Source organism: Lactuca virosa, chromosome 8 (genome assembly GCF_052849685.1).
Source record: "Lactuca virosa cultivar CGN04683 chromosome 8, Lactuca_virosa_CGN04683_v6, whole genome shotgun sequence".
Classification (NCBI taxonomy): Eukaryota; Viridiplantae; Streptophyta; class Magnoliopsida; order Asterales; family Asteraceae; genus Lactuca; species Lactuca virosa.
In genome coordinates, this window is record NC_136433.1 from 314,101,671 (window position 1) to 314,127,354 (window position 25,684).

Consider the following 25,684-nt stretch of genomic DNA (forward strand, 5'->3'; position numbering starts at 1 on the left):
GTGCCATTAAATTTATTAATTTTTAATAGTGGCATATAAGATGTCACTAAAAACATCATATAGTGGCACAAACATATTATGCCATTAAAAATGTACGCCACTAAATGTCATTTTTTGTAGTGCGGATTTGGAGCCATCTTTATAGATGGAGGTGATTTGAAACCCTAAAAATAAAAAAATAAAAAAATAAAAAAATAATAAAAATAATAAAAATAATAATAATAATAATAATAATATTACTATTATTATTATTATTATCTATGGAATTCAAATCATTTTTGAATATTATATATTCCATTATTTTAAAATTAATTAATTAAACTATTATTTAATTAACAAAACAAGTCTCTCATATAAATATATTTTCAATTTTGCTTTATTTTGTTATTGTATGTAACCCAAAAGAACACTGTATTTATAGTAATATAATCGGAATTGTTATGGTTATGGGTAGTAATCTCCATCACTATTATTATATATTCTAATAACCAAAGCGAGTGGACTTTTCCATTGACTTTGGTTAACCCTACAATTTTGTATCCCTTTTATTTTTCACCCTTCTACTTAATGACGCTTTCTATCCTTAAGCTCTATAAAATATCACTTTATCCCATCAACTTTGAACTTTCTAAAATGCCCATTTCATCCCCTTTCATCCCTTACATTTTCCACCGTCTGCTTTTTAAAATGTCCATTTTACCTCATTACCTTTGAACTTTCTAAAATGTCATTTTCACCTTCTTTATTTTCTAAATTTTCGTGTTTACCCCCGTAGTGTAGATAATTAGATTCTTCTATAGTTGCCACTATCGACTTTGTAAAATATTACTTTGACCCATTGGCTTTGAACTTTGGAAAATTATTTAAGTTAAAAAAATAAATAATTTATTGTGTATTTACTTTTATGTATGTGTCATATAAATTTGAAATGATTAACGTTTCAGACTAAATTTAGAACTTGCTTTTTTTTATGTAGGTGTCATTATAAATTTAGGTTTGTCTATGTTTCGAAGTATTTTTTTTTTACATTTTCATGCTTATTTTTAATTAATTCGTTTGGCGTGGCTTTGGTCCCTGACTATTGTTCTACTGCTACCGAAAAAATTACTCTTCTTAAATCCAGTATTGTCCCCCCATTGTGCGGCGGGTAAAATCCTGGTTATAAGTAAAAAATAAAAAGCATATTATATGGTTTAGATAATATATTGCTATCATCGATAAATAAAATATATGTACATTGTTTCCATAAGTAAAACATGTAAGTATATTGTTAAATAACTCTAATTTCAACAGAAATAAAAAATATCATTAATGTAAAAGACATGAGGAACACATGCGAGTATACATGAGTACTATGGATTTACAAAGTTAAAACTAAAAGAAGTCACATGGCACTAGAAAACCATATTGTAGAATTTTCTTGTGTTAGGAACAAACAAGACACCTAAAATGCCAATTAAGGGAATCTTTAAAAAGATAACAAGACAAGGGTTAAAAGAAAAACAAAGGGAAAGATGTGTATAATAAGTATGAAGGGTTATATTTACTATCTATTTTATCACCATCTCTTGGAGGAACTTTTGCCGGTCAAACTACTACCGCTTGGTGATTTGAACAGGCCTGTAAACAAATTGATTTACTTATTTGGCTTGTATTGGACTCGGACCGATGTGAATAGAAAAAAAATTGCAATTTTTTGTTCCACTAAAAAAAATGGAACAAGATGAGACAAGAACCTGCTCCCAATTTCTTGTGTGTGCAAAAGACGTTAATTCTCTACCATCCTCATTATTATAAATATCCCTAGTAAGAATGTCCGGTCCACGTCAAGGTTGCATTTTTTACACTGGGCTGGACAAGATTCATAGGACTATTTTCAATGATGGAATGAGAAGGGCATTCATGTCTTTCTTGCACATACGAGATCAAGAACCACAATCACGAGTGTATTACAAGTAAAAAGGCTGAGTAATGAATAACCAAAATAAAACCAGAATCAAGTACCTTTTGCAGCTTTAGGAAGGTCCTTTGATATCTTTGACAGTGGGCGAGAACTCTTGGCACCTGATTTTGGCCTACAAAACCATTTTTTATATTAGTGTTCTAGCAAAACACAAACTTATCGATAATTTAAACATGGGGAATCTATACAAGCTATCAAGATCGGACTTAATTCATGTTAGTCAAGTAATAATAGATTATACATATAAAGATCTCGCAATGCGGAAAGACTTATGACTTATCCCAATCTATTCATTCTGTTGCTTAAGTTCATAAAACTACAATAACATAATTTTGAACTATTTTAGGTTTGTCTCGTTATCTTGAAGTGGTATGTGTAGTAAAATTAAAATGTTTGAGTTGTGAGCAAAACAATAACAACATTCATTCATGACTAACGTCAGTAGCGAAACATGGTACCCTCTTTCGGAACTAAAACTGTCGCGGAACCAGCGATTCCGGAATCAGAACCGTATTTAGCAATTTTGGTTCCGGTTCCTAAAGTTTTAGAACCGTCTTCCGGTTCTTTTTTTTTTTTGAACTGCTACCCGCCGGAACCGATTTTGGTTACATCTTAGGAAGAGCCAAAGAATTAGTACTTTTGATCAATTTGGATATTTATAATTTTAAGATATATCTTGAACCCGAAAAATGAGTATAGTTAATAATGAGAACTATTTTTTTTTTCTAGCAATTCCTTTTCTAATATGAAATCATAATAATTGATTTTGTTTTGTCTTTTCCATCTATTCATTTCATGCGAATACTCGTAACAACTAAAATTCCATACATTTTTCTTTATTATTCCTCTTGTACATAATCATCATACAACCGGTTCCGTTTCAAATATTTTAGGAACGGCTGAGTCCGTCAAAATTAGCTAGGGTACACATCTATGCTCACCCATATATATATATATATATATATATATATATATATATATATATATATATATATATATATATATATATACACAAACAAGTTCTTTTGAAAACTTAAAGATTTGCAAGAACTCGAGAACAATCCGCTTATAATTTTTCAAAACCAAGACCACCGGTATTCTCCAAATGCTGCATCTAAGAGGGGTCAATGCTAAAAAAAAAAAAGAGTTGATGATTTTTTTTTTGTTTTTGTTTTGGAAATATGCATATATGCACATGTAAATATGCATTCATGTATATTTATGTCTTTTGTGTTTATTTATTTTTTGACATTTTCAAGTTATGATTATCTTAAGCGATGATATTAGAGTCCAGTTGTTATATTGGTTTCGAATATATATATATATATATATATATATATATATATATATATATATATATATATATATATATATATTGTGCGGACGTGTGGACAGTGCTATTCTGTGAGAATGACAGATAAAATATATTATTCAATAATATAAATACGTTCAATCTTACATAACTATTGTCATTCTCACACATTCTCACTAATTAAATCGTCTATAAGGTTATTATAGACTTTTTATTATTGTTCTCATTCTGTCAGAATGTTGTCAGGATGTTTATTGAGTCGTATTCTGTAATAATGAAAATGATGGAAAAACGATGTGTAGAAACAAAAATGAATAAGAATTAATGAGAATGCATGAAAATGACGATAGTTGTATAAGATTGAACGTAGTATACTTACTAAACAACCTATATATATATATATATATATATATATATATATATATATATATATATATATATATATATATATATATATGAACATTCAAATGTGCATACATGCACATTTCAATAAAAAAAATCGTCAAATCTTTTTATTTTTAGCCTAGACATGGCTTAGACGCACTATTTGAATGGTGGTCTTGGTTTTGAAAAATGATGAGCGGATTAGGAGTTCTTGAGTTCTCGTAAATCTTTATATTCTGAAAATAACTCACCTCTCTCTCTCTCTCTCTCTCTCTCTCTCTCTCTATATATATATATATATATATATATATATATATATAATGTGTGTAGAATCTTACTTGTTTGAGGTGTGGGATGATTTTGAACCTTCACTTGAGGGGCTGCTGTCAGCAGACGCGGAGTAAATATCAAGGTCTGTTTCCGACAGAAATACAAGTATCAGCAGCGCCAAATCGAAATCCTTAAATCTGAGGAGCATCATTCTGAAAAATTCTGACCTTCGGCGGCATGACTAATTGAGTGCCGGAAGGAGCCATCTCTTCGAGTGGTAGGAGGTTTATAGGCGGTGCCGTCCAGTGACCTACGACTATTTTCGGATCGGTTTACCTTTGCGGCACCAATGGAAGACTTTACGTTGCTGTTGCGTGGAGAAGCTCCACCTTTGGAACTCGGAGTTGGGGGAGAAGACCCGTACTTCGATGAACGTTTATCGGCGCCTGTATTTTTCTTATCTTTAACACCTTGTAGTCGCTCAATCTCCTCATCTTTTTTTGCAATTGTGTATTTTAGAGAACTCACCTGTTTATTGAGTCAACCCAAAAACCAAATTTAGATAACAATAACGCTAATAGTACTGTAAATGATTATATTTCTTCTCTTTTATGCTTATCGAACAGATTACTGAGAGAAAAAATATAAAGAACAAATTATTAAGACATTTTACTTTGAAAAAATCTACCCACTTATAGCAGTAAAAACTGTTTTGTATGTGAATGATATTATGATAATGAGAAGATTGTTCATAGTACCGTACTTAAATAGGAAGAAATAAAAACACGATGCCATAATAAACAAAATGATGAAAGCATGTTGTTATTTCTTGTCTATAGTCATATTGGCAAAGAATAAGCATGTAGAGAGCACAATGGATTCTTGCATTGATTTACATTGTTGTCATCGAGCTATATGTATGTCCATAAATTTGAGGAGAAAAAGAAAAATTAGATATAAATGCATGAAATTTTCCATTAAACAATTGCATAAAATACCTGTTCCATTAATTCCTTGATATTACTGCCCTCTTTGCAACTGCGAGCAGGGCCCAACTCCACTCCGGAAACCCGTTCAGCAAACTTTAATGTACTCAAACTTTCACTATAGCAAGGTACTTCTGGGTTTAGCTGCACCAACATAAGTGTCTTTGCTTGACCACCTGTATCAAGGAGTACAAAAAGATTTAAAACACATAACTGCAAATGAGAGAAGTTAGGGGTTGTTGCTTTTTGACTTAATGGGAACAAAACTTAGGATAGTAAATGACAATTTTATGAATAAAGTGTTGTTTGAACAAAGACTGTTTCTTTCCGTTTTAACGGGATGATAGTAAATGACTTGTACCAATATGTCTAAAAAAATGAATTCGATTGAACATATTCAGCATATTGAACATTGAACAGGACAAAAACATCAAACATGATGGATAAAAATCTCAAAATATTCCACCCAAAATGTGTTTTCCTTGCATATTGTCCATTGTATATATGTTGAATTTATCGTTATAACAATTTTCTTGTATGATTGAACAATTCAATTTAATCAATAGATTCTCCACCATAGATGAGTATTTTACTCAAGTAAAAGATGTACAGATTGCTTAGGAGCGTTGTTTCTTTTTGACTTAATAGACTTAATGGGGCCCCGAATTAATCTTGTGAGTTGTATATGAGTGTCTATGCTTGGCTTAATGGCAAAAGATCGATATCAGGAGCAAGAGGACTCTCTCTCTCTCTCTCTCTCTCTCTCTCTCTCTCTCTCTCTCTCCCTCTCCCTCCCCCTCCCCCTCCCTCCCTCCCTCCTTCTCTCTCTCTCTCTCTCTCTCTCTCTCTCTCTCTCTCTCTCTCTCTCTCTCTCTCTCTCTCTCTCTCTCTCTCTCTCTCTCTCCAACACAATAGATAAGCTATAACACTTACAAACCATAAGAATTTCTGAATGTCTAAAAAGGAGTCATAAATGGTTCAAAGTTATGGTTATATCAACAATTAATGATAAATGTATACACATGTAAATGACATTAGTTAGAGAGAGGTCTAGAAATACCCAAATTTTATATCCAACATATATCCGAATTTTGGTAGATATTTGCAAAGTGCAAAGTATAAAAGTCACGACACACACACACACACACACACACACACACACACACACACACACACACACACTCTCTCTCTCTCTCTCTCTCTCTCTCTCTCTCTCTCCATTCAAGTAAGAGATTTATTCATAGAGAGAGAAAGTGTATTTTTTCTAGAGATTGAGTGATAAATCTTTCCAATGTCCAAGAATTAATGTTGTAGAACTTGTAGAGAAGAACAGCTTTTGTGAACACCACTTCTATTTTTTCATGGCGGAAAAGTTGAAAGATGAATGTGTGTGGCAACTGAATCATTTTGAGAATTTATTGTAGCATATCTAATAATTTTATGAGCTTCATTACCGTAGTAAATGCATGGTTATATGTAGAAATATGTAATATTTATAGATTGTGGGTTTTAGTTTGTTTTGACCTAGAAATTCAAAATGTTTGTTATAGACTTATATCAGTACAACCCTAAAATAGGAGAGTAACATGTGTGTTTTTGATGAAAACCAAAGTGTTTGATCTTCAAAGTTTCATTTTTCCAAAACTCTCAACAAGTATATAGACTTCTCTAGAATCAATCTCTCTCCAAAATTCTTCTTGTTCTAGAAAATTATGCATCTAGAAAGGACTACTTTTGGTCTTCATGTTTTATTGAAGATCACCTTTTATGATCTTACAGTACCGATGAAAAAGTTGTTGAGAAGAGCCAACACCATGATTAAGGTGCTCAAGACTTGCTCAAGTGGGGATGCCTAATAAAATGTGTATTGTTGGAAAGCATAATTATACGTGCATAACACATATTTAAAGAATATTTGTGAAGCATATTTGTAAAGCATTTGTAAAGTTTAACAATTATATTTCCATGTGCATTAAATAAAGATAGAAAGAAAGCTATGCAACCAACATGAACATGAAATTTGCATCGATTGATCCATTGCATGGGGTGAAGTAGGTTGCGCTCACTTTGCGGTTAAGGTTCCAAGCCTAGTAAAGCGGTGATTATAGATTGGACCTTTCCAGCCTATAGGAAAATATGATATGAGTAAAAAAAATTTATTGTTGTATAAATTGTTAAAGCATTTCAAATATATATTGTAAAGTAATGTTGTTTGAGATTTCGAGAAAGAAATGAAGGATTCCTCGAAATATTATCTGAGTGTTTATTTCAATTCTCATCCGTGGGGATTTCAAGAGCATTAGACATTTATTGGTGATTTAACATTTGCACATGACTACGCGACACATGCTTTGTGTTGGTGATTGTAGTGTCACCAGGTCAATTTGTGTAATTGTAACTTACATGTAAGCTAAGGGCTTCGTAATTTGTACTCTAATATATGTTTGGGTATGTGTGAAGTGCATGCATGTATAAAATCGAATTAGAAGTCGGTTCGACGACAAGTCGGGGGTCCGAGGGTAGCCCCCCTGGATTCAGGGTTTCCAAAGGGGCAGCACCGCTTTGACGAGGTCTAGGGGCAGCGCCCCTAGCGGGGTCCAAGGGATTATCCTAGGCTGGATTTCTTGTAAGCCGGTTATAAGCTAGAAATATCAATTCGAAAAGTGTTTACACGATCCAAAATGTATCCAGATCCCCACTATAAATCCTACCTAATTTCTAACACTTTGAGCGCTATTTTCGAACCACTTCTAATGAGTCACTTATTATCCATTATAGAATGCTTTTATTACAAAAGAAGATCCAAGGCATAGGGGTAAATCTGTTTAAGGAATCATTTCAAATACGATAGACATTCTGGTTTATATTGTAGTATTTCTACCTTTTGTTTTGAGTTTATTGCCTTTATATTTGTAACTATAAGCACTTTCAGAAAAAGCAACAAATAATTTCCCAGCAAACTTCAAATGTATTATATTTTCGGTAAAAAAGAAACATTATAATTTATTTTTGAGAACAAAACAACCCCAACAGACCGTGTTGGGACCACCATCAATAGCAACCACAGTTGCTAATCATGATGAGTGACCGGATATATTTCTAGTATGCGCTTTTAAAGGTCACAACAGATAATGTTGTTTTATCTCACAACACTGAACCTGAGATTCTTGATTGATTTTGCTCACCAACTTGTTGAAAAGATCACGGATGCTCAAAAAGTGAGAGTGGATGCTTGGACGTATTCTGATTTGGTGGGCGTGTTGTATAGCATATATTGCAAAGCATCAATGAAAAAGAAACTATTGGGGTCTTTAGAATGTAAGACGTAATGGAGTATACCATTTGGAGGGTAAGGAAAATGTGGCAAAGCACGGTCAGTCGTCAGAGGCCTATGAAGGAAAAGGGAAGTCCTCAAACAAGAAAGGAAAAAGAAAGGTATAAACATTGGTATTGCCTTTTGGTTTTCATTTTGCCTCCGTCGATCACAAAGGATATTAGAAGTTGATGAAAGGATTTTGTGGTACCAAAGGGTGTTGAAGAAGGTTATATCAAAGGTCTCTTAGAAATCATGTTTGCTACATGGTAGATTAGGAATAAAAAACATGGCTACATGGAATGGATGTTTAATGACATCCCATATCTAGAGAATTATTACAAAAACTCTCTATGTTCAAAGGATCCATATGCATCAGTATGGAGACCATAGTTTTTTCAATATCAAGTTGAGAGAAAATATGGGCTAGGGATGGCAGAAAAGTCTCAATGTTCAAAAGGATATTTGAATATATATATATTACGGTCTTGAATAAGGGATGGATCATCATTTTCTGATCTGTAGAGTAGGGCCTTTATGTTACTTATTTTCAAGAAGGAGCATTAGGCATGTTATGCACTTCCCCAACTGCCAATATGTCTAATGGGATTCCAGGCCAAATATAGTGGTAAAGCAGTGGTGGCAAGTTTGGTATGTTTGCAATAAAAAAAAATGGCATAGGAAGATTCACAGAATGAGTGTGTAGAGGTTCCTTGGTACCATATGGTTTGGTTTGGCCAAAGTACCCACTGTCAGTCTTTTGTTTTATTGATTATGAATAAAGAGAAGCTAAAATGCAATATAGACTAAAGTTTTTAGAACACCATGTGAAGTTAACATCTGTGTTATGAAAGTCAACAAGACCCTCATCGCCATCTCTTTTTCTAATATACTAATGTACTTACCGATACATCTATGGTACAACCTTGTCAAGAAGGCAGACTTGCAAAATATATTCTATGTTTGGCAAAACATCATGGCTAGTTTTAAGAACTCAACCAAATATAAGACTCTTAAATCCGTTTTTAAGCAATTGATGCCGACATGGGTTGTCTACCATATGTGGATGTAGAGGAACGATGTTTTTTTTAGAGATGGGAGAAGAAACACTAGAGATGTGGTTAAGGTTAATCAACAATTACTAACACACAGTGGGATGTCAGTGTGATGTCTGGAATACATTCCAAAACTACCTAAGCAAGTGTATGCATACATTGGGATAGCCAATCAACAATTACTAACACACAGTGTGATGTATAATAGTAAGTTCCGACAAATTTTCGTAAAAATATTACCATTGGACAAATAATCTCAACTTGAATTATCAATGTTGACCATGTGAAGTCAAAGGATAACATTGTGGATGCGCTTAAAAAGGATCAAGCCTTGAGAATTAGTAAGTTGACTAAAGGAATGGGACTAAAGACCTTGAATGTATGAATGTAAATGAGGGAAACCTAACCTAACTAACTGGAGATCCTCTAGACAATGGTACTTGAAGTTTGATAGCGTCATGCAATGAAGTGGTTACAAGAGATGTGAAATGGACCATTGTTGTTACCTGAAGCAGTTCGACTCCTAATACATCATTTTTTTATTATATGTTGATGACATGTTGATTGTTGGATCAGACATGCAGAACATCAACAAGTTGAAGAAGAAATTATCTAGAGATCGAGATGGAGAACGTAGGGGCTACTAAAAAGATATTGGGCATAAGCATAACTAAAGGCATAGTTGCATGTACTTTAAAACTCTTTCAAGAAAAGTTAAAAAACGTTCTAGAGAATTTACCATGACAAATGCAAAACCTGGAAGTACACAGTTGTGTAATCAGTTGAGACTCTTAAAGTACAGTCCCTAAAGACTGAAGAAGACAAATACAAGGTTGTAGAACTCGCTACTTGGTACCTGTTCGGCTAACTGCCGAGTAGCGAGTACTCGGGGAGTACTCAGATTCGGTAACTCATGTACAAATATTGTTAGGGTAATTACATATGTCAAAATCATAAGTTGATTGAAATATATAACAAAATTAGATACATATGAATACACAAAACTAAAAAACACACAATGGTCTCACTTTGTGAATAATTACTGAAACTTTAAGATATATATGCAGTAATAATCACATGTGTGTGTTAAATAATAAATCATTAAGTATATTATACATATTAATCACCGAGTTGGCTAAGTTTTACAACACTGCTCACTTCAGTAAGGGGCCAATCGGGGAGTACTCGGATTTTGTAACTCGCCTCGGTAAGGGGCCGAGTAAGGAGTACTCGGCCAGGTAATCAGCCAATTCGGCGAGTTTTACAACAATGGACAAATAAGAGATGACTAAATTTTTGATGCCTCAGTAGTTAGTAGATTGATGTATGTTATGGTGTGCATCAGACCAAGTATTGCTCATATAGTTGGAGTTGTGACCTGATTATGTCTAATCTAGGGAGAGAACATTATGAATAAGTCAAGTAGTTCTTATGCTACTTGAAATTAAGGTACCTCCGAGGCTGCCTTATGCTTCAGAAGAAAATAGCTAGTGTTGGAAGGTTTTGTCGATGCTGATTTATGGGGTTGCATGGATTCGAGAAAGAGCACAATAGTTTATGTGTTCATAATCGGGGTTACAAAAACCGGTTGAATGTTCATGTTACAAAAGAGTGTTGCTCTTTCAACTACAGAAACAAAACAAACTACATGGTAAATTGCAGAAGCTAGCCACTAGTTGATTTGATTGACTTGTTAAGCTGACCGACAACTGATGTTGATGCTAACCGGCCGAGTTGATCGCTCAGCTACTACTAGAAGTACTTCTTGAGCTTACCAAAGCTTATCGATTAACTTGTTGACTTGCAATTACAGTCTTAGATTAATTTCCACCATCAAGTATCTTTTAGCACTCGTTAGTTCTTAGTAGTAATGTCTTTTAGTTTTGATTAACGAGAACTTACTTTCTAGACTAATAGTGGCGGATTAGCTTGAATTTCACCGCTATAAATTGAGATTTGCACTTATTACAACAAATATAGAAACATGGATAACAATCATGAATTTAAGAGTGGTCCATGTCAAATAAGTATCAAAAACATGTTCCCACCCCGATGACTTTTCAAACAAGTTTGGATCAAATTTGATGGTACAATCTTCTTAGATTGTGATATTATGAGACACAGATGTAAGGGCATTTTAAGCGGATCGAGTCATGCACAAACCTTAGATATTCCAGCTTAATATGATTAAGAGAGGGAAGTTTGGCTATAGTCCTTTATTTAGAAGGAATTTCAAGCTAAGGATCTAGAAAGTTGCCAATATTTTTTAGTCATTGAGGTTTCTATACCTCGTAAAGAAATCTTCCTTTGTTAGGAAGAATAGGTTTTTGAAATCCTTCTCGAAACTTAATTCTTGTGATGCCAACTCAACAATGATTCCTATGAAAGTAAAAAAAATTTATGCATAATCATTATTTAATAATGACACATTGTACATGTATTTATACTAAAAAAATCTAATGATAATGATAACAAAGATAAGTTCCTATAAATATATAATTATTTATTAAATATATCTAAAATTAAAACAAATTATATATTAAAGATAAAATTATAATTTTCTATATACTGTAATTATCTAACACTCCATTTCAAGATTGTGCATATATATTATATGCTCTAAGCTTGTTGCATATACATTCAACCAAATGAAAAACCTTGTGATCATATTTGTTAGCCAATCAATAAAGATAACGAGCTCAGTCAAAATGATATCATTAAGAAGCTTTTCCAGTGATGAAGTGAAAAACAATTTCTAAGTGTTTTATTCCTTATGGAAAATGGGATTAGAGGCAATGTATAGCAACTTAGTTGACACTATGAGCTTCCTTGGAGTAACCTTGCAAAACTTTAATTCTTTGAGAAATTATTGACCCTTATAACTTCATATTACATTAGTCATTATTGGATACTTGGCCTATGTAATTGACCTTGCTACCATATTTTGTTTCTCGCTTCCCAAGAAATCATATTGCCTTCAATCAATATACAAAACCATGAGGTTGGCCTTTAACTAGAAGGTCATCCATCATAATCAACATTTGAATAACATTAAATCTCCATGTGACCTTTATTCTCATACGGAAAGCCTTTTCCGAGAGCTCAGATTGATCTAAAACTCATAACATGGCTTCCTAATAAGAGTCACGAGGAGAATTCAAAATTGACTTGCTACACTTACAATAAATATATCCCTTGGTCTACTAGAGCCTCACCTATTCCTCCTCGTAGGATTTTAATATTTGGATCTATAAGAGAGAGGAATGCAATCTACTAGACCAACTTCTTCAAGAATGTCTAGGGCATATTTATGTTGAGATATTGAAATCCCATGTTTTTGATATTAATCAACTTCAATATCTAAGTCTTCCTATGTCCTTAGTTTGGAAATATTCTAACACAAGATCCTTTAGTTGTTGGATCTCGGTGATATTGTTTCTAATGATTACTATACCATCAACATAAACTATCAAGTAGACACAAATAACCCTGAATGTCTTATAGAAGACCCAATGATTTGCATCACTTCGTGTCACCCCAAAACATCAAGTTGTATCGAAAAGAAGGAAAGTTGTTAGAGGGCCCATGAATATATAGATATTTTCTTTTCAGTTGGATTGGTTCGTTGGTTTATGTCACCACCTCACTCTCATTATTGGGATGTAGTGTAATATATACTAAGCTACCTCAAAAGTGCTCCTAGAAAAGGACTTCTCTACACAAGTCAAGGCAACAGTAAATAGCATGATACTTGGATGGAAGTCACGCTATAGTCAAAGGTTAACCACAAGATATTGCATTTTGTTTAGCGGAAATCTAGTATATTTGAATAAATAAGAATAAAGATCTAGTGCAAAATTCGAATATCAAGTTATGCCCAGAACAAGTGTGAATTGACATGGATTCGTCATCTACCTCCATAATTAGGGAACCACACAAGTGAGGTAATGGACATGCATTGCAACGATGAAGTTACTTTCTGACATATTAAGCCTATATGAAACAAGTTGGGCATGTACAATATTTGTGCTCAAACTTAAGGAGTGTTAAAAATAGGGTGAACTAGGGTTGCTATGTTGGTATGCATGGTAGTGTGTGTGTGTGTGTGTGTGTATATATATATATATATATATATATATATATATATATATATATATATACATTGGAGATTGTAGAAAATATTAGAATAACAGGGAAGAAAGCTATAAGAAAGATATGTATATAGTTATTTAACAGCAATAATGAAGGTATGAACAGAGAATTGAGATGTTACCTAGAGAGGTTTGAAGGACCTGAGTAAGCTTGCTATTTCTGAATGGAACATGAACACTTTTTGCTGACAAGGAGAAGATGACATCACCAAGGGCAGCTAAAGACTTGTTAATATGTTGTGCTTCCTTGAGTCGGTCGGCAACGACATCAGTAGGATCTACTCTTTCGCATCCCGCGAGATCTACCAAATGAAGACCAGCATTCAACGAGGCACCATCCTTCAGATCCGTTCCGTGAACATGGATCGTTACAACACTGTCATATTATACTAAATTATTCATCAGCCATATTCTATTTCTTTTCTACTACACATCACAATCTATGTATGGTTCTCAATGCAGATGCATTATTAGATTTATTATTATTTTTCTTTTCAAAAATGGATTCTATTTTGTCTCCATGAATGATGTTTCAAAAACATTTGAAAAATGATGCCAAACTTGGGGAATTTGACGGCAGATTTGTAAAACGTTACGACTTAATGGGGAAAGACTTTCTCTGTTAACTTGTTCTTCCTGCACAAAGTGAAAAAGGAACACCTCTATATTTAAGGCCCTGTTTTTCATTGCACACTACCGGAAATAGATGGAGAGCAAATTTGTAACAAGTTTATGACTTTTTTAAACAATGCTTTAAAAGATATCTAAAAATGACGGTAAACTTGGGGAAAAATACAAGTAAAAAATAAATGAGGGAAATTTGTAAAAAATATACAACTTAATGGGAAAGACTTTTCTATTAAGTCATTGTATCTAGATTAAGTCAAAAGAAACACTCATATATAGCTTACTAAATTAGGTTAAAAAAAACAGACAGAACCTTATCTAGGTCAAAGGGGCCGAGTTTTACTTCAATAAACATAGGATGACATTAAACTTATGTCTAGGAGCAAGAACTAGGATTGTACTTTCATATATTTTTGTTCCATTTCATCCTATTACATCGTTGCATTTCCAACTTTTTTTCTTATTAAGGGGTTGTACTTTAAAAAAAAATGTAAAAAAGTATAGCCTTGCACTTGACATTGCTATAATTGGGTTTTTTTTTTCAAAGTACAATGCTGTAATACCAAGAAATGAACGTAGGTTGCTATAATAAACAAATCAAACCTGTGTGATCGGCTGCTTCTTTCATTCATGGAAGTAGATCTTCTAGCTCGGTTTTTAAATCCAATTTCCATTAACCCCAAAACATCAGCTGGATCGCTGACCTGGCGCACATTAGCATCCGGGACAGCTAAACTGCTTTGTGTGGTTGCTAAAATCCCAAGTGTGCGCAAGTCAAGGATTAACATAAGATGCTATTTTCTTCAATTTACTAGAAAATTAATTTTAAATAAAGCTATAGGTCTGCAGGTGGATCCAATATGATATTGGTATCTCCAAATTGATAGGTTAATGATAAACATTAGAACCTTGTCTTTTTATATAATGCTAGATGCAAGAAATAGCTACGTACTTACATTATTGGTTTATTATAGCATCGTGCTTACATTACCTTTTGCTACAACATTGTACTTTGAAAAATCCATTAAATTATAGCATTTTACTTTCTATCTTTTACTTATTTAGTTAGATTATTCAAAGTACAATGCTATAATAGAAAAAAAAATGAAAGTAGGATGCTATAATGAAGAAATCAATGGAAGTATGTTGCTATTTCTTGCACTTAACCCTTTTATAAAAAATATTTCAACATCGGGAAAATCCACCAAAAAGTACCCCCAAGTATTTGCGTATTTTAGCCATATAAACATGAAGCACAATTTAGATAATAAGAAAGTTAAATTTCAGAAATTATGTCAAGGGTCTGAAGGCATTCAGCTCAGAATGAAAATCTAGGGGAGTGTTTATTTTTTATTTTTTATTTTTAGAGGGGTTTTTTGTTAAACATGAGACAATAATATACCAATAAACTGACCAATAAAAGGATATTTTTTTTGAGAAGTATCATTTGCTAGCAAGTCTCTGACCTGTTCATTATATATTTCAACCATTTGAACCCTCACATCATATTTGTAAGTGCTTCTACTTTGAGATATTTTGAAAAGATCATTTAAAGCGCGATAAATGACTCCCCATTCTTCTGGAGATCCTTTGTCAGGCCCACTCTATGGAAAGAAACCATTCAATAATACTTCAGACATGTCTAAGAAACTAACAATATAAACATGATAATAAAAAAAAATAGTGCTAAAGGCATAAAATAGCAACATACGTGTGTTTATTTGTTTATTATAACATCCCACTTGCATTTCTTTCTATTACAAGAGTGTACTTTGAATTTTTTTTTTCTTCTTAAGGCATTGTACTTTAAAAGATCTATCCAGTTAGAGCATTGTACTTTCAACTTTTTGCTTATTAGGACATTATACTTGGAAGATTTTTCCCAATTATAGCACTGAAAAATGATTTGTGGATGACAATGCTATAACTGGTAGATTTTTCCAAGCACAATGTTGTAGCCGAAAGAAATGAAAGTAAAATGCAACAATAAACAAAAGAACGAAAATACATTGCATTCAAACCCTAAAAAATAACATCAATCATGGATATACAAAGAAAGGACTATACCATTGTGTAGGTTTTCCCGGATCCAGTTTGACCATATGCAAATATACACACATTGTAGCCATCTAAAACCGATTGCACCAGTTGTTGTATATCTCCATACACCTCAGCTGCCAACATCCATATAAAAATATTAGCAAATTCATATGTTCCCAATTGAATATATATACTCATAATAATTATGCTATTATAAAAATCATAAACTTCACTTAATAGCAGAAGTCATAAGTAAAACTTATCTCAAAAGATTGCAATTACAAAATTGAAGTAACCTTGAGTAGCACGTGGACCATAGACCTTATTGAACTTGAAATTCCTGCGACTTTCTTTCCCTGGTTTGGAGGGATTAGCAACAATTAGCTCCCCATTTTCACCGATATAATCAATAATTGATTTTTTTTCCTTTTGACCAGGAAGAAACGGTCTTATTCGACAGTAAACCCGGATATTTCCTGTTCACCAGAATCCCATCAGTGTTCCTTCACACATATCAAATATCATATCATCATAAATAAATCAACCTTTTAGTTCTTGAATTTCATTGTTTAGCTTCTTGTTTTCATTAATGGCTGCTTGATAGCTTTCTGCTGCATCTTGCATTACTTTAAGCTTTGTCCCTAAACAAGAGAGAAATAATCATGAGATTAACTATGCTGTTACATTTACAGACCACTCCAGAGATTGATGAAATTTTTAAGAAAAAAAAAAAAAAACCTAATTGATCAAAATCCTCGGAGTAGCTCTTTTGAGTTTTTAAAATTTCCTGACGGACTGATTGAGAAGCAAATCTTAGTTCCTGAAATATATATATGACTTGGATTATATCAAAATATAAGACGCAAAAGTTTTTATTTTAGTGACGTGACATAATAATAATAATAATAATAATAATAATAATAATAATAATAATAATATACCTTCAATGCACCAAGTTGGAATTCTGTAAATGTTTTGTAAATGTGTTCTTTTTTGTTCCACCATTGACTTTTTGACCGAGATTTAGCCTCAAGCTCTTGCACATTCTTCTTTGAATCATTCAGATGATCTTCAAACTCCTTTAATTTTTTCTCAAGATCTTGTTGAGTCTTTCTAGCACTTGCTTCTATTTGTGAGCAGTATTCTTGATGTGCTTTTCTAGCATTCTCAAGTTCTTGCTTCAAATCTGCAATTTCAGCATTTCTGCTATCCTTCTCTTTTATTATTTCTTCCAATTCGTGATCCTCAATTTTCTTTTCCATAGGCAAATTCATCTTTTCAGGCTGAAACAAAACACATAAACATAAGCAGCAAAAACAGTGTAAGGGAAGCAAAACGAATTTGTATTAATTTACACTTATACACGGAACTGTATAGTCGTGAATCACCTAGAGAGCATTTCGTTATTGGAATGAATGGATTCTGTCAAAGGAATTGGAAAGTGTCACATGTTTGGTTTGCAGAAATGGATTTATTTATAGTTACACTATAACTCATAGTAGGCCTTTGATGTTCAGATTCTATAAACATGTACCAATATAAAACTTTCATGCATTTAAGTGTAGAGAAAATTGCAAGAAATAACTATGTATTTTACTCTTGCTACAAATATAGGCAATCAACTCTATCTTTTACCAATAAAGCCAATGTGTTTACAACTCTTTTCCCATAATAGCAACGTACTTACCAATAATAGAAATATGTAAACTATAATTTTTATAGTGTACTTTATTTTTTAACCATACTCATAACATACATACATACATAAATTTCCTTACCCAAAACAACGGATTCCTAATATTTACTTACAATAAGTGCAACACTAATCCAAAAATAGTAAGCATTTCATAAGTTTCACGTAACAAATTGCTATTTATGACAAAAAGTACATTCGTTGTTGTTATATGCAAAAAGATGTAACTACAACGCCTATTTTGGGTAAAAAGAAATGAGGTAATTTTCCCATTAAATGTACACCATAAACAGTAAACATATTTTATATGATTTCATGCTATCCAACTATTATGGAAATTGTAATTAGTTTGAGAAAGAGAAATGAACTCACCTGCAAAACTACGCCCTTCTTGCCACTTCCTGTTCTTGTCACATCAACCTACAACAATAACAACAATCTTTAAGCCTTAGCCCAGTTTGCCATCTTTTTCTTGTTAATTGTAGTTCAACTATGACTGGTTATATATTTTTTAACTAATATAGAAAGACCCAAACAATTTCATTTAAGTTTTAACTTTTAACAAATTACATATATGGTTGACTTTTCAATAGGGAAGGTTCACAGTTAGGAATAATATGGTGCAAGTGCATGCAATGTGTTAAGAAGTAAGTTTGAACTTAGTGACTTTGATGTGTACTATTAAATAATGACATTAAGTGTCAACAAACATAATGGGAAAGTGTGAAATAGAAGTTTTGAGGTTTGTTTATGTTTTATGTCATAACATTTTCTCTCAATCATGTAAGCCTTGCAAAACTTGCTAGGCACTACTAGAGAGGAAGGGACTCGTCGGATGACCAAAGTTGTAAAGAAATTAGTTTAGGAAAATAAAATATGACCAAAATCATAGAAAAATAAGTAAATAACAAGTTCAAAATAATATATGTTCAAGTCTTTATCACCTCGTACAGTAAGTTTTAAACATGTTCAAATGGTAGGTTGCTCCATATTCTTCTATGATACAAACTTCATCTGCTTCATATTAAAATTCATTCCTTTCTATTGAACTAGAAATTCTTCGAGGTTCATCGACTCCTATAGCTTCACTAATTTCCTAAGTGGGGATTAAACACCTATGTGTCGGGATTTTCACAACACTTTTTTCTTTGTGTTTTAAAATGCCATGGTCTTGTTTCCTATGGGATTCTTTTCATAACTTCTTTCATTTATTCTACAAGATACATAATGCTTTCAAAAACTGGCATCATCCGCTTTCCTTAAAACTTATGTTCATGAGTGGCAGTGTCGAGTAGAACAATAAGCTTCATCCTAGCTTAAAATGCAAGATCGTGATCTCAACTAATATACAAAAATGCAAAAGGAGGACCATATACAATTATTGTGTGCACACATCAATCATACAAAAGCAACACAAGATAATAAAAGATATAATAAACTTACCTTTACCTGGTCAAATGGGCTCATCATCATCTGTAACAATGAGAATCAAATCCAGTTATTGTGAGGGAAAGTTCAAGTGACATGATATGACATGACATGATGGCCTTCTACTAATTTTGGCATGCATTGGATTAGGATTAAGACTAATGTCAAAGGGACAAAATTTATAAGTTTTGTTCCATTTAAAAGGTGGGACAAGGACTCGCCCTTAATATTTCATCCGCACAAAAGAGATGAATGCACTCCCTATCCTAATCATAGAAAATAGGGAAAATTACACGAATGGTCCTTGTGGTTTGCGGTAGTTTGTATAGTTGGTCCCTAACTTTTTTTTTAACTCGGAATGTCCCCATAGTTTAGTTTTGTTTCGGATTTGATCCCTACCAAACCTGAAATAAGTGTTATACCCTTTTTCTTTTTCGTTATTTGAAAAGTTAAATATCCTCCTACAAAGTCTTCCTACTCATAAGATTACGACAAGTGTGATAATCAAAGGATAAGATGACGAAAAAGAATTAGTGGATTACACTTGACAATCAATGAATATGTAGGAGGATAAAGTAAGAATCAATTTAATTTTACTTTTTTTTTATCGTTGGTTTTTAATTTTTATCAAGACAAAATTGCAAAAATGGTCCCCGTGGTTTCTTATTTTATGTGGTTATGGTCCAAACGTTTGAAAAGTTGCAGCTTTGGTCCTTTTCCACAAGTTTTATTGTGGTTTTGGTTCCTCATCCGTTAAGTTTAACTGGTTGGTTGTTAACTTTTTTAAAATTACAATTTTACCCTCAGGGAACATTTTCGCAGTTTTGTCTTTTACCATACCATAAGGACCATTTTTTGCATACATTCTTTTTTATTTTATTGAAGTATTATATATTAATAAATATTATTTTTAATATATAATATTATATATTAATAAATATTGTTTTATTGGATTATTAATTTATTATAGTTGATTTTTTTTAATTTTTTTTTTAGAGTAATTCTTTTTATTAAGTTATTATATATCAATACATATAATTTTTAATATATAATATTTATATCATAATAAATATATTATTAGATTATTAATTTCTTTTAGTTAATATTTTTAATTCTTTTTTTTTAATTATTTTTATTGGATTATTTAATTTATTATTTTCTTCATATACTAAATATTGTTTTATTGGATTATTAATTTATTTTAGTTAATTCTTTTTAAAAAAACAATTGTCGAAGTAATTATTTTTTATTGAATTATTATATATCAATAAATATAGTTTTTAATATATAATATTTATATCATAATAAATATTATATTATTGGATTATTATTATCTTTTAGTTAATTTTTGTAATTTCTTTTTTTTTAACTATTTTTTATTGGATTATTACTTTTAATTTATTATTTTCTTCATATACTAAATATTATTTTATTTGATTATTAATTTATTTTTAATTATAATAATAGTTCTTGTTAATTTTATTGGTTCCACCATAAAGTCATGGGATACGCAAAACCGTCGTCTCTCATCATCGAAATCGTTAGGATTGCTGCCAAACACTTTCATTTCATCTAGCTTATAATGAGAAACCATAGGGAAAATACCATCACCATCACTCGGTCACCACCACCCCTTATAAATGTTATAGGGGTTTGTTGCGCATTATGTGGGATATGAAGGATTCCAGTGGATTATGAAGAGGTTGTCGCAGGTGGCTACCAGCAACGCTAGGTGGAATAGGGTAGGGTATCTATTGAACCTCCAATGAAGATGTTTGGAGGTGATCCTGCTAATATTTGACGATGATAAGCGACACTTTTACGTATTTCGACGACTTTGTGGTGACACTAACAAAATTAAAAACAATTAATAGTATACATTAAAAATAAAATAATAATCCAATAAGATAATATTTATTATATTAAAAAAATAATATATTAAAAGTAATATTTCAACAAATTAATAATTCAAAAAAACAAATTACAAAAATTAATAATCTGATAATGTATTATTTATTATGATGTAAATATTATATATTAAAAATAATATTTATTGATATATAATAATCTAATAAAAAAAATTGCTCCAACAAAAAAGAAATTATTAAAAGAATCAACTAAAAGAAATTAATAATCTAATAAAATAATATTTTGTAATATATAATAATCCCATAATATAATATTTATTATGATATAAATATTATATATTAAAAACTATATGTACTGATATATAATAATTCAATAAAAAAGAATTACTTCGCCAAAAAAATTAAAAAATATATAATTAACTAAAATAAATTAATAATACAATAAAACAACATTTAGTATATGAAGAAAATAATAAATTAAAAGTAATAATACAATAAAAAATAATTAAAAATTACAAAAATTAACTAAAAAAATTGATAATCCAATAATATAATATTTATTATGATATAAATATTATATATTAAAAACTATATGTATTGATATATAATAATTCAATAAAAAAGAATTACTCCAAAAAAAAAAATTTTAAAAAAATCAACTAAAATAAATTAATAATCCAATAAAAAATATTTATTAATATATAATATTATATATTAAAAATAATATCTATTAATATATAATACTACATTAAAATAAAAAAGAATGTATGCAAAAATGGTCCTTATAGTATAGTAAAAGACAAAACTGCGAAAATGGTCTCTGGGGTTAAAATTGTCATTTTAAGGAAGTTAACGGAAGAGGGACTAAAACCACAACAAAACTTGTTGAAAAGGACCAGATCTGCAACTTTTCAAACGTTTGGACCGTAGCCACATAAAATGAGAAACCACAGGGACCATTTTTGCAGCTTTGTCTTTTAGCAATATTAGTTTGAATGGAACCCAACAGTTTCCTCTCTTTGTGAAGTCGCCCACGGCCCACCATCCTCAAGCCTAGGCCAACCATGTCCATGGAACCCATCATTTCATTCCTATGTTCTCTTTCCGACATCAGACTCATAAATTCAGCCATGGGGAGACCAATGACAAGTTGGAGAACCTGGTTTCTGAAAACACATACATCTAAGGAAGCTTACCTTCATTTGATCAAAGTGATTGAGCACCGCCTGTGAAAAAAACACGTACAGATAAATAAATAAATATGTATTATTTTTAAGAGCATATACATATAAATAACAGGTGCTACCAACCTTTGACTCTCCATTGTTCCCGTTTGAAAGGGCTTCAAGAACTCTAATCCGCGACTGGTATTTCTCCTCACGTGTTTTGAAAAGATTGTTTTGCTGCATGTCAAAAGAATATATATATATATATATATATATATATATATATATATATATATATATATATATATATATATATATATATATATATATATATATAAATTAATAAGCTGTAAAAAGGGGAAACCTATAGACTCGTTAAAGTGTTGTTTGCTTTGCTATCGCTTTTTGTATACTTAGTATACAAGGGTAAACTCGTTAAAGTATTTATACTACAGTTCTTAAACTCAATAACATAATTTAAAGATATGAAATAAAAATTTCGATATTTTAAGTCTGAGGTACAAGTTATATATGACTCTTACAGTTCGTAGATGCTCAGCTTGAGTGGAAATACGCCGTTCAATCTCCTGCACGACTTTCCTCATGAGGCAAGCAACACGCTGGAATATATATATATATATTAAAAGAGAATATTAGTTTTATATTAAAAAAACATATTTCACTTTCTTTTACATAAATTAAGAAGAAACTTTTCTGTAACAGCATGCATACATGAGGTATTTCACCACTCTTCCTGCTGATGCTTTCGTCTAGAATCCCATTTACCATGCTTAGAAGCGACTGTGTAGGGGCAATCTGGACAATAAAAGATTCTGAAATTATAGAAGCACGTACGATAGTGTAAAATCTGAATATTCATGAATTCACAAGGGACAAAAAAGCATTAAGGAAATCACATCCAAACTGTTAGATTTCATCAACTCTGAGATTTTTGCTGCAGGAAGATCAGAATAGCCACCATGTTTCATCTGAAACACTTCATGAAATCTATGTCCAGCATGATGCATCATGGCACTAGTAGCCTCTGCAGAAAAGGAAAAGGAAAAGGACAATATTACCCCTCTTAATTAAGTCTTAACTTATAACAATGTAATATTTATACCGGACATCATAGGGCTGCGTAAAGCCCGGTGAAATCTTCGAGGAGATACATCTTCTTGGTAACTATCACTGGTTTCACTGCGCTCATCTACTGCATGTTGATGTTTCCATTTTGATACAGACACAGACTCGCTTCCCCAGCTTTTTGGTGACGTGGCATTAGGACTGCCTACTACCGCAGCCTTTGTCATGAAATGTGCTTTAAGCGTTAAAAGGCATTCCAACACTATTTTCATGGACCCCTGAACAATGTAAATTATTAACCCAGTAATCAGTAATTAATGTGATACATGTGTGTGTATGGTATTGGTGGGGTACAAAACAAAAATTATTGGATTACCTTCTCTAGCTCCGAGCTATTAAAATGGGGTAGATTCATGTCATCCATGGCTGCAAGAAACTTTTTTACATTATCTGATTGTGCTTCTGACGAATGATGAGGATTGCCATACTAGATCAAATATATGATTACAGAAAAGCATAATCAATCAAAACTTTGATCAACATTCATTCTTCAAAATTCCATTTCGACTGAATCAGAATATATTCTACCTCAATAACAGGTCCTTGTCTAAGCTTGTTCATCAGTCGACACAGAATAGTACCATCAGCTACAAAACTTCTCAACTCCTCATCTGAAGCATTCACTGGTAGATTCAAACTGGGAAGAGTGCTATTCAGCCACTCTATAACACATGTTCTCGTCTTGGCTATATATATATATATATACGCACAAAATCACTTAAAAGAACAAAAAACCAACCTACTTTTACTTATATGTTTTCATTCAAATGCAAAATAATTTTACTGGTATAATTAAGTAGATTTCTCAACGTACAAGGTGCCAATAAGAAGAAGAAAAAAAAAAAAAAAATATATATATATATATATATATATATATATATATATATATATATATATATATATATATATATATATATATATATATAACATAAAAATGTAAATATGTTGTTGTTTCTTGCATTTAGCCCAATGAAAAAGTGTGAAAGCAAGGAAGGTGATGCCAAAGCTTGAACCTGACACCTCACCTCCTTCCTGTCTGTCAGGACAAGCATATGCCAAGTACAAAAAGGTTACCATCATTAAGTGATGTAGGCTCAAAGATATCACTGCTAGCAGATGAGTTTGAAATGTTGTATCTACCATAATCATGTGCCTCATTATCCATTATACAACTTGTTATATACCACTTGGTTTGGGAATCTGGCAGAAAAAGATCAGTATGTGTATTGAAATTAGAACACATGATCCTTAAATATCAAATAAAAAAGTTAATACACATCCAAAAAGGAGAGTTTATCAGGCTAGAAGCTTGCATAACATATTAGGAACAACTTTTTCCTTCATTCATGAATTTATCCAATGTCTACTCACTTTTCACCTGGCTAGTCATGCAGTTCTAAGTTTCTTAATTTTATGCATTTTAGTTCGCTTTACTTTAGGAGAACAAAACTGATCAAGTTATTTGTACTTTCTGAAGTGCAACTCACTACTTCGAATCAAGCTTCTAAACACATGTATCTCTATTGTAACCAATATTCTAATCCAATTGGAACCACAAGTTCCCTTAACTAACAATCATCCGAGTATAATCAACATGTTACACTTCCAAAATTTGAGTGATTATGATTCATTTCTGGATAAGGGGATACCATGTTTATATAATTATATTCAGAAAGCATCCCACCATAATGAAAGAATGTTTTGACACCAAGCAATAGGAGAGCATCCGGCCATAAACAAACAAATCTCAAAAATATACTGTTCCAATCGCTTGCACTATAGAAAAGCATGCAAATAATGAATTGGAAAATACCAGTTTAAATAACAGACAGTTGGTGGGCATCACATATATATTTGTTTCTATCATATGAAGAACGAATTGGAGAAAGATTCATAACAAATACCAAATTTTGATTAAAACCCACGATGGAATCAAAATAGTGAACAAACCTGATGGAATTTGAAACAAAAAGAGAGAGACCCATCAACAAGCGCGAAGCAAAAAACACAAGCAATTTTTCTCTTTCTTCTTTTGTTTGGTCTTCGATGCACCGGGTACGATTGTGAAGATCGTTGAAGTTCTAAGCGTGCACCGCGAAAGTAGGAGGACGAGTCGGAGATTCATGCCTTATTCTCGGTGGATTCTATTCCTATACTTTTAATTATAGCCTATTCTGTCAGTGACAATTTCATCATAACGGTCACATCCATTTTACAGTTTCGAAGTTATTTGTTTTATATTTACAAAATTTCTCCTTTTAGTTTACAAAAATTACAAAATT

At 31.8% G+C, this 25,684-nt stretch overlaps 1 protein-coding gene across 1 annotated transcript; it reads right to left on the minus strand.

Moving 5' to 3' along the window:
* Positions 1-1,355: 1,355 nt before the first annotated feature.
* Positions 1,356-25,523, minus strand: LOC145134177 (kinesin-like protein KIN-14C). Its single transcript, XM_079069064.1, has 25 exons — positions 25,353-25,523; positions 24,477-24,602; positions 23,931-24,088; positions 23,719-23,829; positions 23,380-23,620; positions 23,174-23,301; positions 22,989-23,072; positions 22,799-22,876; positions 22,401-22,493; positions 22,287-22,316; positions 19,238-19,267; positions 18,167-18,214; positions 17,043-17,384; positions 16,840-16,921; positions 16,647-16,742; positions 16,398-16,577; positions 16,129-16,235; positions 15,490-15,665; positions 14,665-14,826; positions 13,557-13,810; positions 4,928-5,091; positions 4,157-4,457; positions 3,998-4,073; positions 2,005-2,075; positions 1,356-1,620 (listed from the first exon to the last, which is right to left on the minus strand). Exons 2-25 carry the CDS (start codon positions 24,565-24,567, stop codon positions 1,559-1,561), a joined length of 3,165 nt encoding a protein of 1,054 aa, XP_078925190.1. The 5' UTR covers positions 24,568-24,602; positions 25,353-25,523; the 3' UTR covers positions 1,356-1,558.
* Between the last annotated feature and the right edge of the window lie 161 nt (positions 25,524-25,684).

Coding starts and splice junctions, on each gene's coding strand:
- LOC145134177 (XM_079069064.1), bottom strand. CDS start 24,567: ATGGATAATGAGGCACATGATTATGGTAGATACAACATTTCAAACTCA. Junction 23,621..23,718: donor ATAGCTCGGAGCTAGAGAAG/GTAATCCAATAA, acceptor TACATTGTTCAG/GGGTCCATGAAAATAGTGTT. Junction 22,494..22,798: donor AAGCTGAGCATCTACGAACT/GTAAGAGTCATA, acceptor TTTGACATGCAG/CAAAACAATCTTTTCAAAAC.